We start from the raw sequence: 14,339 nt of genomic DNA, 5'->3' as shown, positions 1-14,339 counted from the left end.
AGGCCCCGCCCCCAGGTCACGGGTCCCACAGAAGTGCAGGGGGAGGTTGTGGGCAGAGTACGGGGTGCGGGGGAATGTGTGGGAGGGTGCAGGGAAGGGGGCGGGGCTCATCGCACTGTACCCGCCCAGCAGGGAGGCGACATGCTGTTTCCAGATTTGCATGTCAACATGGCCCTGCCCATGTTGACATGAAATAACCGGAAGCAGCAAAATCGCGGCAGGAGCGGTCACATGACCACTCTGAGCCGGGGGAGAGGGGCTGACAGCAGGGCAGGTAAGTGGTCTCTATCTACTTACCTGCCCCAATGTAGCCCAATAGGGAAATAATGAAAAAAACTCAAAATAAGCCGGATAACCCCTTTAAGAGTTCACCCTAAGGCTATGTGCCCACGGGGACAGTGTCCTGCGGATATATCCGCAGGACATTCTGCAGGAGCTCCCAGGAAACCACACCACAACTTTTGTCTGTTTCCATGCTGCGGAATGTTCTGCGGATATGGTGCGGGCATTCTGCATTGAGGATACAGTACCATGGCTTCGGCACAGCATCCTCAATGCAGAACAAGTGCTGCAGTGATCCGGAGTTCATACTCTCCTCCATCACGCAGCACCTCGCTTTCCGGCGGCCGGGTCACTCTGTCAGCGTCTGCAGGAGAAGGTGGGCGGGCCTGAACTAGCTCCGGCTTTCACATGACCGGGGCTCATGCAGGCCCCGCCCACCTCTGCCTTCCTATACTTGGATCCACCGCGCTGCTGTACACCGGACGGAGAAAGTGACTCCGGTGAGGCAGGTAAGTATATGGGACCCTGCGGAGAAATCCGCAGGAATAATTGACATGCTGCTGATTTTTCCGCAGGGAAATGCACATTATTTCCGCTCCGGAAAAATCCGCAGTGTGGGCACAGCAGTTCCCAAATGCCATAGAAATGACTGGGGAGTAGCTGTGCTGCAGATTTTTGAAAAATTCGCGGAATTTCAGCGAAAAATCCGCGGCAAATTCCGCGCATTTTCCGCAGCGTGGGCACATAGCCTAAGGCTGCTTTCACACATCCGTTTTTTCGCCAGATGTGTCGCATCAGTTTTTTCGCCGGATCGTGCCTGATGCCAAAAAACTGATCTGTTGCATCAGTTTTTTCCATCAGTTTCTCCAGTTTTTTTTGACAGATCCGGTGTGATTCTGAGCAAGCTCAGTTCAAAAAACGGATCCGGAGGCAACAGACGCCGGATCCGTTTTTTTTTTTTTTTCGTTTTTTCCGGATTGTGCTTGATGGCAAAAAAACTGATGTGTGAAAGCAGCCTAAAGCGGGCTTTACACGCTACGACATCGCTAATGCGGAGTCGTTGGGGTCACGGAATTCGTGACGCACATCCGGCCGCATTAGCGATGCCGTTGCGTGTGACATCGATTAGCGATTTTGCATCGTTGCAAAACAGTGAAAAATCGCTAATCGGCGACACGGGGGTCCATTCCCAATTATCGTTACTTCAGCAGTAACGAGGTTGTTCCTCGTTCCTGCGGCATCACACATCGCTGCGTGTGACGCCGCAGGAGCGAGGAAGCTCTCCCTACCTGCCTCCCGGCCGCTATGCGGAAGGAAGGAGGTGGGCGGGATGTTACGTCCCGCTCATCTCCGCCCCTCCGCTGCGATTGGGCGGCGGTTCAGTGACGTCGCTGTGACGCCGCACGGACCGCCCCCTTAGAAAGGAGGCGGTTCGCCGGTCACAGCGACGTCGCCGGACAGGTAAGTATGTGTGACGGCTCTGGGCGATGTTGTGCGCCACGGGCAGCGATATGCCCGTGTCGCGCAACAGATGGGGGCGGGTACGCACACTAGCGATATCGGGACCGATATCGCAGTGTGTAAAGTAGCCTTAACACTGCCCTTCTGTGCTGTGTTCTGTTGGTTGTACTGTCTTCCATCTCCGCCTCTCGCTTTTTACTTCACCCATGAGGAGCTGGGATATTTTGGGAACATTTTCCTAGTGATCCTTTCTCATTTTCTTTTCAGTGCCCTCCTAGTTTTCCTGAAGGATGAGACCAGCAGCCGCCTGTTTGAGAAAATTCTGGAGGTTTCCGAGCAGAAGCAGCTTAATCGCCTCTATAAAGCCCAGTTCAAAGGCCAACTAAGAGAGCTGTCTGCCCATCCCATCGCCAACTATACGGTGCAAAGGCTGATCCGTGCCATCCAGAGCAAGAAGCTGGTCAGTAACATCCAACCCCTCATTCCTTTCCTTCAAATATAGTATCACGGTGACCACTGCTGACTGTCATTTCACCAGTTCTCTGCAATGTTCGAGGAGCTTTCGTCGGGAATAGAGGACGTTTTGGCAAAAGGCCACATGGGGATCATCACAACCCTGGTGGAGGGTTGCAGGAGACTGGGGAGACACCAGATGGAGCTCGTCACCCATCTCATGGAGGTAAGTGCCCCCTACTAATCTGTGCCATTGTACTCTAATATCTTAGCATACAAATAAGTATCTACCTCCTCCAGGCCTTCCATTGTGCTACCCCGAACTCCCGCCAAATCACCTGCGTACTGCTATTCCTGTCTCTACTGACCTATGAGATTTACTACAAAATCGAGGATGAGGAGGAACCCTCTGAGCATAAAGTAAGATCAAATAGTCCTCAAAATTGTCTGTTTAATTCAAATTCCTCACTGTAGAAGATAGTATTATAGCAGTTATATTCTTGTATATAGGGGCAGCATTATAGTAGATATATTCTTGTATATTTTGGGCAGTATTATAGTAGTTATATTCTTGTAAATAGTGGCAGTATTATAGTAGTTATATTCTTGTATATTTTGGCCAGTATTACAGTTGTTAATTTTTTCAGGAAAATCCAGATGTAAAACTGCAGTCCGTCAACTACCATGGCTCTATATTACTGCAACACCTCCTCCATTTTGAAGATCCCGCTATAGTGCTGCACAGCTTGGGGAATATGTCTGAAGCGGACCTCCATACTGTAGCTTGTAGCCAGGCCGGCAGCCACATATTTGATGTCCTTTTTGATAGTGCTACCATTTCGAAAAAACAGAAGAAGAAAGTTCTGCAAAAGTTAAAGGTAAGTTTGCCGTTACTGTCCAGGACTTGCGTCTATACCAAATCGGTGAAGGTTAGGAGGGGTCCACATGTCTGCATTTTTTTTCTCCCTCATGGAGGTCCTGATGGATATCTCTGAAGTTATTACCCACCTCATAATAAGCCCTCATTCTGTCGTTGCCTTCACCTTCTGACTTGTGATGAGCTTGGACCTATAAATTTCCTGTGGTCCCCCCAGGCGAGAGTTCCTTACCTCTGAGCTTTTCTACATTTCTCCACCTCAGGCTCACTGCATGGAGCTGGCGTGTAACAAGTATGGCAGCCGAGTGCTGGAACGTGTATGGAATACGTCCACCATGGGTGTGAAAGAGGAGATCGCTCAGAGGCTTGGTGAGACTTGTCTATACCCCATAAAGAATACTTCTAGACTTATACAGTTTAATCACAGAATGATAGAACGTTTACCAACTTTTTAATACACTTCTGCTTACGGTCAGTGAATAGGATTCCTCCGTTGGAACGTCGTACCTTTATTCTCTTCTTCGACGTAAAATGTTATTTTTATTTCTTTTTAATAGTTGAAAGACTCCGGGAACTTCAGAATGACCCCATTGGACACCACATTGCCCGAAACTTTGCTTTAAATCACTTTGTGAAGAGGCGGAAAGTCTGGGAAGAGCACCAGCAGGTGGAGAAGAAGCGGCGCAAGATGTTTGCTGACATCCTGGAGGACTGAGGCAAAGATTAACAGCTGCTATGAGGAGCTATCCCTGGTGTCATGTATCTGGCCCATCAGCCATTGTGACCCCCTTGGAGAATATCTAGGGTCTTGAGATGAAGCCGTTCTCCGTTCAAAACCCAGTAGGCGTCTTCAGTCAGTATGGATACATTGTTGAGGACCAAGATATTTCCTTTGTTCTTTACATCTCACGGTATTTTGTTCTGGATCACAGTGGCGGACAAATTAATTGCAACGTTCATAGTCCCAAAATCTTCATCCTCTTCTGTATATAGGAACATTCATTTGTTTATTAAAATGGATCATTTTATAACCTTTAGAAATTGCCAAATTGTTATTTTTAAGCTTTAAGTCCCTTGAAGAAGCCCCGTTATTCTACATTACAAAGGTGAAAACTGTTTTCTAATCTTACTCCTAGGCTAAGAGCTGATCACTTGGAAGTTACAGGCTCAAAGCTTGAGGCTGCACTACTGAGAGTCTGATGATATCATGGCACCTGGCAGGTGCAGTGTTTGCGATTTTGGGGTAATGAGCTTGGTGGTGATACCTCTTGCATGAAGCTATTAGATTGGTGGTGACAGCTCTTATGCAAGGCCACAAGCTTGGTGGTGGCAGCTCATAAACAAGTCAACATGTTTGGTGGTGATACCTCTTACATACGACCATTATCTTGGTGGTGATGGGTCTTATGCGAGGCTACGAGCCTGGTTGTGACAGCTCTTAAATGCGGCAAGGCGCTGCTGGTGACAACTTGTACACGAGACCACAAGCTTGGTGGTGACCGCTCTTACACAAGGCCACAAGCTTGGTGGTGACCGCTCTTACACAAGGCCACAAGCTTGGTGATGACGTCTTACACAAGGCCACAAGCTTGGTGGTGACCGCTCTTACACAAGGCTATAAGCTTGGTGCTGACGGCTATTACACAAGGCAGCAAGCTTGGTGGTGATACCTCTTACATGAGGCCATTAGCCTGGTGGTGACTGCTCTTACACGAGGCCACAAGCTTGGTGGTCACAACTCATACACGAGGCTATAAGCCTGGTGGTAACTGCTCTTACACATGGCTATAAGCTTGGCGCTGACAGCTCTTACACAAGTCAACAAACGTTGTGGTGATAGCTCTTACATGAGATCATTAGCCTGATGGTGACTGCTGTTAAACGAGGCTACAAGTTTGATAGTGATGACTCTTATGTGAGGCAACAAGCTTGGTGGTGACCACTCGTACATGTGGCTATAAGTTTGGTGGTGACTACCTTTACATGTGGCTAGACGCTTTGTAGTGACAGCTCTTACACAAGGCAACAAGCTTGGTGGTGATGCCTCATACATGAGGCCATTAGCTTGGTGGTCACAGCTCTTATGCGAGGAAACAAGCGTGGGAGTGGTGGCTCTTATGCGAGGCAACAAGCTTGCTGATAACTGCTCTTATGTGAGTCAACAATCTTGGTGTGGTGGACAGCTCTTATGCGAGGCAACAAGTTTCATGGTGACAGCGCTTACACAAGACTATAAGCTTGGTGGTTGCTCTTACACATAGCTGTTGTGAATACTGTCTGGTGGAGTTCCACTCTTGGACTCCCACCTGTGGTCGCTGAGGTTAGTGGTTAGATTCTGTTCCCCAGTTCTACACACCTGGTTTGCAGCTCATACCATGATTTTGGATATAGGTGTGTGCTGGCTGGTAATCTCTGCCAGTTGTCTGAAATTCCAGAGACTATAGGAGTCTCTTTTGTCCCTCTGGCTTCCCCCGCTACCAAGCTAAGCTAAGTTCATGGTTTTGCTTCATACTTTTCATGTGTTTTTTGCTTATGCCTCTGTGAATTATCTTTGAAAGTTTTTTGTGTCGTATCCTGTTTTGTTTGTGCCTTCAGATAAGGAAGATTTATCTTCCTAGTCAGTCTTTGCTATTTATTTTAGCAAGGGTTAATCAGCAGGGTAATTGCTGTTTTTTCCTACAATTTCACCAGAGTCTTGTACGGATTGTGAACGTGCGAGTATTAGAGTACTCCTCCTTTTTTGCACATTCCGTGTAGGAAGTTTTGATAGGGTTTTTTTCATACCGACCGCAAGAGTTCCCTATCCTGTCTTTTGTATTTAGTATAGAGTGGCCTCTCTTTGCTCCATCTTGCTCTTACTGTGTATGTCTCCTAATCTTTGCTCATAGGCAGTCTCCCACATGTACGGACTATTTTCTTTGGGGAAATCTGTTCTGAGGCAAGATAGTTTCTTTTCACTTTCTGCCTTGTAGGTTATGTATTCCTCCGGCTGGGTTTGAGGCATCTAGGATTGTTAGGTATGCTGCCCAGCTACTTCTAGTGTGGTGTTAAGTTCAGGGCTTGTGGTTGGTACGTTATTACCTACGACTCTGGTGGATTGTGCTCATTGTAGTTATTGACCATCGGATCATAACACATAAGCTTGGTGGTGATACCCCTTACATGAGGCCATTAGCCTGGTAGTGATGGCTCTTATGCGAGGCTACGAATTTGGTAGTGATGGCTCTTATGTGAGGCAACAAGCTTGGTGGTGACCGCTCTTACACATGGTCACAAGCGAGGTGGTGACCACTCTTACACGTGGCTATAAGCTTGGTAGTGACAGCTTACACATGGCTATAAGCTTGGTGGTGATACCTCTTACATGAGGTCATTAGCCTGGTGGTGATAGCTCTTATGCGAGGCTACAAGTTGGTGGTGACCACTCTTACACAAAGCAACAAGCTTGGTGGTGACCGTTCTTACACGAGGCAACAAGCTAGGTGTGGTCAGCTCTTACATGCGGCCGTTAGGTTGGAGGTGGCAACTCTTTTTATATGAAGCATCAAGCTTGGTGGTGACCGTTCTTACACGAGGCTACAAGCTTGGTGGTGACCACTACTACGGAAGCCTACAAGTTTGTCCAGGAGACGCTTTTTTGGGTACTTTGGGTACTTTTGTGTCCTACTCTTCAAAATAATTTCATCACACTTCCCTAGCTATCTCTGCACTTTTCTTAACACTTAGACATCTGTTTCCAAGGTCCTTTTTCATCTACACGTGCTTGACCATTTGATGAGACAACCAGCAAATGTACAAATCACTCCTGCACTTACCCCCTTGTTCTGATCAGCTGCATTAATGCGAGATTTGCGAGTGTGACTGTGGCATTTAAAAGGCTTCAATCAGTTGTGACAGCCATCGCCCCCCACGCAAACTTAAGACTCTTGAAAGAGGTGGAAACGAAAGTAGAAACGAAAAATTGGCTACGGTTAAGTGCATCTTTTGACACTTTGCTGGGACTTGCAGTTACCTCCATTTTCCTCAAGGTGGCGCTACTGCTCAATAGAGGCTGTAAATTGTGTCTGCTCAGTTCTGCTGGCTGTTAAATGGCGGCTCATGAATATTCAGCAGTCCTGTGTATTCAGGGCTGCTAATGAAGCGGATGGTCTTTAAGGACCTGATTTATTCTAGAAACGGATAAATGTAGTAAGCATCCAATAAGAAAGACGAGTCGGATGGATTTTGAGGAGCGATTCACACCCCACCTCACTGCCAGGACTGCAGATTGGAGTTTCCTTTTGAAGGCCCCTTGAATCCAGCGTTCTGCCATTTCCTCGGTGCTGGAAGAGGGGCCATAGAAATGAATGAAAGGACTCTGATTTCCCACACCGCCTCACAAAAGACCCCCGTTCATCAGTGCCCCCCTGTCACATCGTGACAGGCCTGGCCGCTCTGCTTCATACACACAATAGAGGATGAAACGGAGGTAGAAGGGGGAAAGGGGGGTTTCCACATTAATTTTCAAGGAGCCTGGATGGTTCCTGGGCACCGGATATCATACTAATGAGGGGCCTCAAAACAAGACGGGGTTGGGATCCCTTATACAACATCTTAAGGCCCCGTCACACTAAGCAACATCGCTAGCAACATCGCTGGTAACGAACAACTTTTGTGACGTTGCTAGCGATGTTGCTGTGTGTGACATCCAGCAACAACCTGGCCCCTGCTGTGAGGTCGTTGGTTGTTGCTGAATGTCCTGGGCCATTTTTTAGTTGTTGCTGTCCTGCTGTGAAGCACAGATCGCTGTGTGTGACAGCGAGACAGCAACAACTAATGTGCAGTGAGCAGGGAGCCAGCTTCTGCTGAGGCTGGTAACTAATGTAAACATCGGGTAACCAAGAAGCCCTGTCCTTGGTTACCCGATATTTACCTTTGATACCAGCCTCCTCCGCTCTCACTGTCAGTGCCGGCTCCTGCTCTGTGCACATTTAGCTGCAGCACACATCAGGTAATTAACCCGATGTGTGCTGTAACTAGGAGAGCAAGGAGCCAGCACTAAGCAGTGTGCGCTGCTCCCTGCTCTGTGCACATTTAGCTGCAGCACACATCAGGCAATTAACCCGATGTGTGCTGTAACTAGGAGAGCAAGGAGCCAGCGCTCAGTGTGCGCTGCTCCCTGCTCTGTGCACATTTAGCTGCAGCACACATCGGGTTAATTAACCTGATGTGTGCTGTAACTAGGAGACTGGGGGCTGGTCACTGGTTGCTGGTGAGCTCACCAGCAACTCGTGTAGCCACGCTCCAGCGATCCCTGCCAGGTCAGGTTGCTGGTGGGATCGCTGGAGCGTCGCAGTGTGACAGCTCACCAGCAACCTCCTAGCAACTTACCAGCGATCCCTATCGTTGTTGGGATCGCTGGTAAGTTGCTTAGTGTGACTGGACCTTTATTGGGTTTGATGTCATCCCCCTAAATAATAAGGGGATAAGATATCATTGTATTGAGCAGTTTTGTAGATTATTTATTTTTTTTTTTCTTTCTTCAGTCATCTGAACCAGAAGACAGCAGGATTATTAGGGTTTCCGCACAAGGGGTCTTTTGGTTTTTTTTAATGTTCTTGGAGGAGAAACTAAGCAGAAACTCTATAAATGCTCCTCAAACATTTAGTTTCTGGTCCGAAAAAACACTTAAAAAAAATTTATGTGAATGCCGGTTCAAGGTAAATTGCTGCGCACATGTTCCACCTCCTTCTTTTATCCATTTCAGGCTTCAAATACGACCGAAAAGATGGCAAAGAAGTCACTTAAGGAAATTGTCTGTGCCTATAAGGATACATGAATTGACTTAGGAGATACTGAAGGGAAACTCTGCAAATCCTCCTCGAAAACTTAGTTTCTCTTCAAAAATTCAACAAAAAGGCACCGTGTGCACATACCCTGAATAATTCTGTGGGGAAAAAAAAAACGGGCAAAGACGACGATAAATCAGAGCTTTGATGTTTCTGCTGAGCGGGTGTGCTGGTGAGGGGCAGTGGTGCTTGTAATGGACAGGGGTTCTAGTGATGGACAGGGCTGCTGATGATGCGCAGCGGTGCTGGTAATAGGCCGCTGCGCTGGTGACGGGCAGCAGTGCTAGTAATGGACAGTGGTGCTGGTGACGTCCAGGGGTGCTGGTGACGTCCAGGGGTGCTGGTGACGTCCAGGGGTGCTGGTGACGTCCAGGGGTGCTGGTGGTGCGTAGAAGTGCTGGTGAGGGTCAGGGGTTTTTGTGATTTAAAATTCTGCAGGATGATCAGTGAAAATTGGGACAGAGGACAGTGGGCCTGAGTGCACACAGTGCTGGGAGAAAGAAATGTGGGAGTCCCGTGTTCGCCTCCATCTTCTGATGTCTCTGCAATATCTAGACCACTTTCTGTATCATGTACAAAGTGTGTGTTTGTTTCTATATGGGTAATAGACATATACAGTGCCTTGCGAAAGTATTCACCCCCCTTATGAATTTTTCAACCTTTTCCCACATTTCAGGCTTCAAACATAAAGATAAAAAAATTTAATGTTAAGGTGAAGAATCAACAAGTGGGACACAATTGTGAAGTTGAAAGAAATTTCTTGTTTATTTTAAACTTTTATAAAAAATAAATAACTGAAAATTGGGGCGTGCAATATTATTCGTCCCCTGTAAGTTAATACTTTGTAGCGCCACCTTTTGCTGCGATTACAGCTGCAAGTCGCTTGAGGTATGTGTCTATCAGTTTTGCACATTGAGAGACTGAAATTCTCGCCAATTCTTCCTTTGTAAACAGCTGGAGCCGAGTGAGGTTGGATGGAGAGAGTTTGAACAGCAGTTTTCAGCTCTTTCCACAGATTCTTGATTGGGTTCAGGTCTGGACTGTGACTTGGCCATTCTAACACCTGGATACTTTTATTTGTGGACCATTCCATTGTAGATTTTGCTTTATGTTTGGGATCATTGTCTTGTTGAAAAGACAAATCTCCATCCCATTCTCATGTCTTTTGCAGACTCCAACAGGTTTTCTTCAAGAATGGTCCTGTATTTGGCTCCATCCATTTACCCATCAATTTTAACCATCTTCCCTGTCCCTGCTGAAAAAAAGCAGGCCCAAACTATGATGCTGCCACCACCATGTTTGACAGTGGGGATGGTGTGTTCAGGGTGATGAGCTGTGTTGCTTTTACGCCAAACATATCGCTTTTGGCATTGTGCTTAAAAAGTTCGATTTTGGTTTCATCTGAGCAGAGCACCTTCTTCCACATGTTTAGTGTGTCTCCCAGGTGGCTTGTGGCAAACTTTAAATGACACTTTTCATGGATATCTTTGAGAAATGGCTTTCTTCTTGCCACTCTTCCATAAAGGCCAGATTTGTGCAGTGTGCGACTAATTGTTGTCCTATGGACAGACTCTCCCACCTCAGCTGTAGATCTCTGCAGTTCATCCAGAGTGATCATGGGCCTCTTGGCTGCATCTCTGATCAGTCTTCTCCTTGTTTGAGATTACATTTCTGAGGGACGGCCGGGTCCTGGTAGATTTGCAGTGGTATGATACTCCTTCCATTTCAATATGATCGCTTGCACAGTGCTGTTTGGGATGTTTAAAGTTGTGGAAATCTTTTTGTAACCAAATCCCACTTTAAACTTCTCCACAACAGTATCAAGGACCTGCCTGTTGTGTTCCTTGGTCTTCATGATGCTTTCTGTGCTTTAAACAGAACACTGAGACTATCACTGAGCAGGTGCATTTATACGGAGACTTGATTACACACAGGTGGATTATATCTATCATCATCAGTCATTTAGGACAACATTGGATCATTCAGAGATCCTCAATGAACTTCTAGAGTGAGTTTGCTGCACTGAAAGTAAAGGGGATGAATAATATTGCACGACCCAATTGTCAGTTTAATGTTTTTTACAAAAGTTTTTAAAATAAGCAATAAATATCATTCAACTTCACAATTGTGTCCCACTTGTGGTTGATTCTTCACCATAAAATTTACATTTTTTATCTTTATGTTTGAAGCCTGAAATGTGGGAAAAGTTTGAAAAATTCAAGGGGGCCGAATACTTTCGCAAGGCACTGTATGTGTCTGTAAAGACACATACAGCCATCTTACTGTGCTTTACTAACTCTCCTCAGGTCCAACACTGAGTTTCCACTGCTGTTCCTGGTGTCAATAATTGCCTGCTGTGCTGACGTTCCTGTGGGATTCGTTGCTGCTCTTTGGATTGTGGGGTTTGTTGCTGCTTTTTGGGCTGTGGGATTCAGTGCTCCTGTGGGTGTTTTTTATGCAGCACTGTAGATGTGAACCTATTCGGGGTAGTCATATAAAATCACGTGCGTACACGTTGCATCGTTTGCTTCAAAACTAGTGGCCAAAAATACAATCTGCTGTAAAGTATGATGATGCATTCCAAAAAATCACCATGTGGATTGGCTGTAACGGTTGTCCCCACAGGTGATAGCAGTTGGATGCAACATTGTACTTTACTGCCCTGTGGGTATGAGCACCACAATACAAGGACAGGGCCGCTCTTCTATTAGCTGATAGTATAAGCATTCTGTTTGGCTAATAGGGTCAAATAAAAATAAGTGGACACAGCATTAGAGTCCGATGTGTTCATGAGTCTCTGCCCTGCCCTCATGGCTGAGAGAGCTAATGGCTCAGCCCTGCTCTTCTGAAGAATCCATTACATCGTAGCTTTGATCTGCTGCCCCTTCAGTCGTAGCTACATTCTTCTGTCCCTTCTGCCGTAGCTTCGATCCTTTGTCCCTTCCGTTGTAGCTACAATTCTATCCCCCTTCCGTCGTACTTCGATCCTCTCCCACCTTCTGTCATGCTTCAATCCTCTCACCCTTCCGTCATACTTTGATCCTGTCCCTCTTCCGTCGTACCTAGATCCTGTCCCCCTCCCGTCGTAGCGTCGATCCTTTGTCCCTTTCATCGTAGCTGCAATCCTCTGCCCCTTCCTTCATAGCTTTGATCGCCCTCTTCTATCATATTTTGATCCTCTTTCCCTTTCGTTGTACTTTGATCCTCTCCTCCTTCCATTGCACATCGATCCTCTGTACTTTTTGTCATAACCATAATCCTCTTTCCCCTTCCGTTGTACTTAGATCTTTTGCCCTTTTCGACGTAATTCAATCTTTTGCCTTTTCTGTCATACTTCGATCCTCTGCCCCTTTCGTTGTAGCTTTGATCCTCTCCCCCTTCCATCACACTTCGATTTTCTCCCCTTTCCGTCTTAACTGCGATTCTCTCCCCCATCACACCTTGCATCTTCTGCCTCTTCTGTCGTATTTCGATCCTCTTCCCCTTCTGTCATAGCTGCAATCTTCTTCCCCTTCCGCCAAACTTCGATCCTCTTCCCCATCTACTCTAGCTTTGATCCTCTTCCCCCTTCCGTTGTACTTTGATCCTCTCACCCTCCTGTCTTCAATCATCTAACCCTCCTGTGGTACTTCAGTCCTCTCCCCTTCCATTGTAATTCGATCCTCTCCCCCTTACGTCGTACTTCGATCCTCTCCCCCTTACGTCGTACTTCGATCCTCTCCCCCTTACGTCGTACTTCGATCCTCTCCCCCTTACGTCGTACTTCGATCCTCTCCCCCTTACGTCGTACTTCGTTCCTCTGCCCCTTCCGTCGTACTTCAATCCTTTGCCTTCTCTGTCATACTTCGATCCTCTGCCCCTTTCGTCATAGTTTTGATTCTCTCCCTCTTCCATCACACCTTGATCTTCTCTCCTTTCCGTCTTAACTGCGATCCTCTCCCCCCGTCACACTTTGCATCCTCTGCCCCTTCTGTCGTATTTCGATCCTCTTCCCCTTCCGCCGAACTTCGATCCTCTCCCCCATCCATTGTTACCGTGATCCTCTAACGACGTACGTCGATCGTCTTCCCATCCGTCGTAGCTTTGATGTTCTCCTTCCTTCGTACTTCCATCCCCTCTAACATCAGTTGTAGCTATGATCCTTTTCCCCATCTGTTGTACTTCCATCCTCTGCCCCTTCTGTCATAACTTTGATCTGCTCGACCTTCCGACGCATTTCGATCCCCTCCGCCTTTTGTCGTACTTAGATCCTCTCCCCATCCAAAGTAGCTGTGATCCTCTCTCCCTTCCGTCGTACTTCGATCCTATGTCCCTTTCATCGTAGCTGCAATCCTTTGCTCCTCCCGTTGTAGCTTCGATCCTCTCCCTCGTGCGCCAAAGCTTCGATTCTCTGTCTCTTCCATCGTAGCTGTGATCTTTTGCCCCTTCCATTGTACTTCGATCCTCTCCTCCTTCCATTGTACTTTTAATGCTCACCCCCCCCCCCTTCCGTCTGTTGGATCCTCTTCCCCTTCCGTCTTACTTTGATCCTCTGCCCCTTCTACTCTAGCTTTGATAGTGTCTTTCCCCTTCCGTTGTACTTTGATCCTCTCACCCTCCTGTCTTCAATCATCTAACCCTCCTGTGGTACTTCACTCCTCTCCCCTTCCATTGTACTTCGTTCCTCTGCCTCTTCCGTTGTATTTCGATTTTCTGCCCCTTCTGCCTTAGCTGTGAACCTCTCCTACCTTCCTTTTGTACTTTGATCCTCTGCTCCTTTTGTCATAGCTTCGACCCTCTCCCCCTTCCATTGTAGCTTCGATCCTCTGCCCGCTACACTTCCCCATTTTATTATGCTTACCAAACATCAACTTCAAAAACTGACTAACTGCATCCACCTGGGACAGATGCCATTGTTATCTGATAATCTATGTTGTTCCCTTGTACGTGGTTTTAATGTTATAACCAACCGATGTATGTAGGACACTGCCGCTGCGAGACATGTGACACGACTATTCCCCAACTATAAGGCTATAATGAACGGGATGTGTCCTCAGAGCCACAGGTCAGGAGATAATGGGAAGTGTTAGTATTAAGGACATGTGCAGTGATGCTCTACCATGCGTGTCAGCGGATACCGAGCAGGAAAGGCAGCGACATAATGAGAGTGGATGGCAGATCAAGTCTGTATAGTGGAAGGCGTGCACTACAACTCCCACTATGTCCTGTCGGCCAGTGACCGCTGACGATGCCTGGATATGTAGTACAGAGATGTCCTGGGGGCAGAGACACTATTAGCGAGCATATGGAGCAGAGATGTCAGACGGGGAGTCATGGAACGAAAGCTAAAGAAACATGGGGGAGACTGGCACCTAGGGCAGAGACGCAAGAGGGGCAGGTGGGAGGGCGCTGTGGTGGATAACTATTTTCAGTATCCAGCTGAAGGGTTCACAAGACTG

The 14,339-nt window shown here is 47.2% G+C and overlaps 1 protein-coding gene across 2 annotated transcripts in view; it reads left to right on the top strand.

Moving 5' to 3' along the window:
• The window catches only part of NOP9 (NOP9 nucleolar protein), a 26,535-nt gene extending 22,421 nt beyond the window's left edge, over window positions 1-4,114 (top strand). For both annotated transcript variants that reach the window (XM_075330876.1, XM_075330875.1), the window contains exons 6-11: window positions 2,011-2,203; window positions 2,282-2,422; window positions 2,497-2,616; window positions 2,844-3,074; window positions 3,337-3,442; window positions 3,631-4,114. In XM_075330876.1, the coding sequence (XP_075186991.1) occupies window positions 2,011-2,203; window positions 2,282-2,422; window positions 2,497-2,616; window positions 2,844-3,074; window positions 3,337-3,442; window positions 3,631-3,788 (949 nt within the window). In that variant the 3' untranslated portion in view covers window positions 3,789-4,114. The remainder of the gene's footprint in view (window positions 1-2,010; window positions 2,204-2,281; window positions 2,423-2,496; window positions 2,617-2,843; window positions 3,075-3,336; window positions 3,443-3,630) is intronic.
• The last annotated feature ends 10,225 nt before the right edge of the window (window positions 4,115-14,339 follow it).

The sequence above is a fragment of the Anomaloglossus baeobatrachus genome, chromosome 12, assembly GCF_048569485.1.
Source record: "Anomaloglossus baeobatrachus isolate aAnoBae1 chromosome 12, aAnoBae1.hap1, whole genome shotgun sequence".
Lineage (NCBI taxonomy): Eukaryota > Metazoa > Chordata > Amphibia > Anura > Aromobatidae > Anomaloglossus > Anomaloglossus baeobatrachus.
Note: the sequence above shows the minus strand (reverse complement) of the source record. Positions and strands in the feature narration are given on the sequence as shown.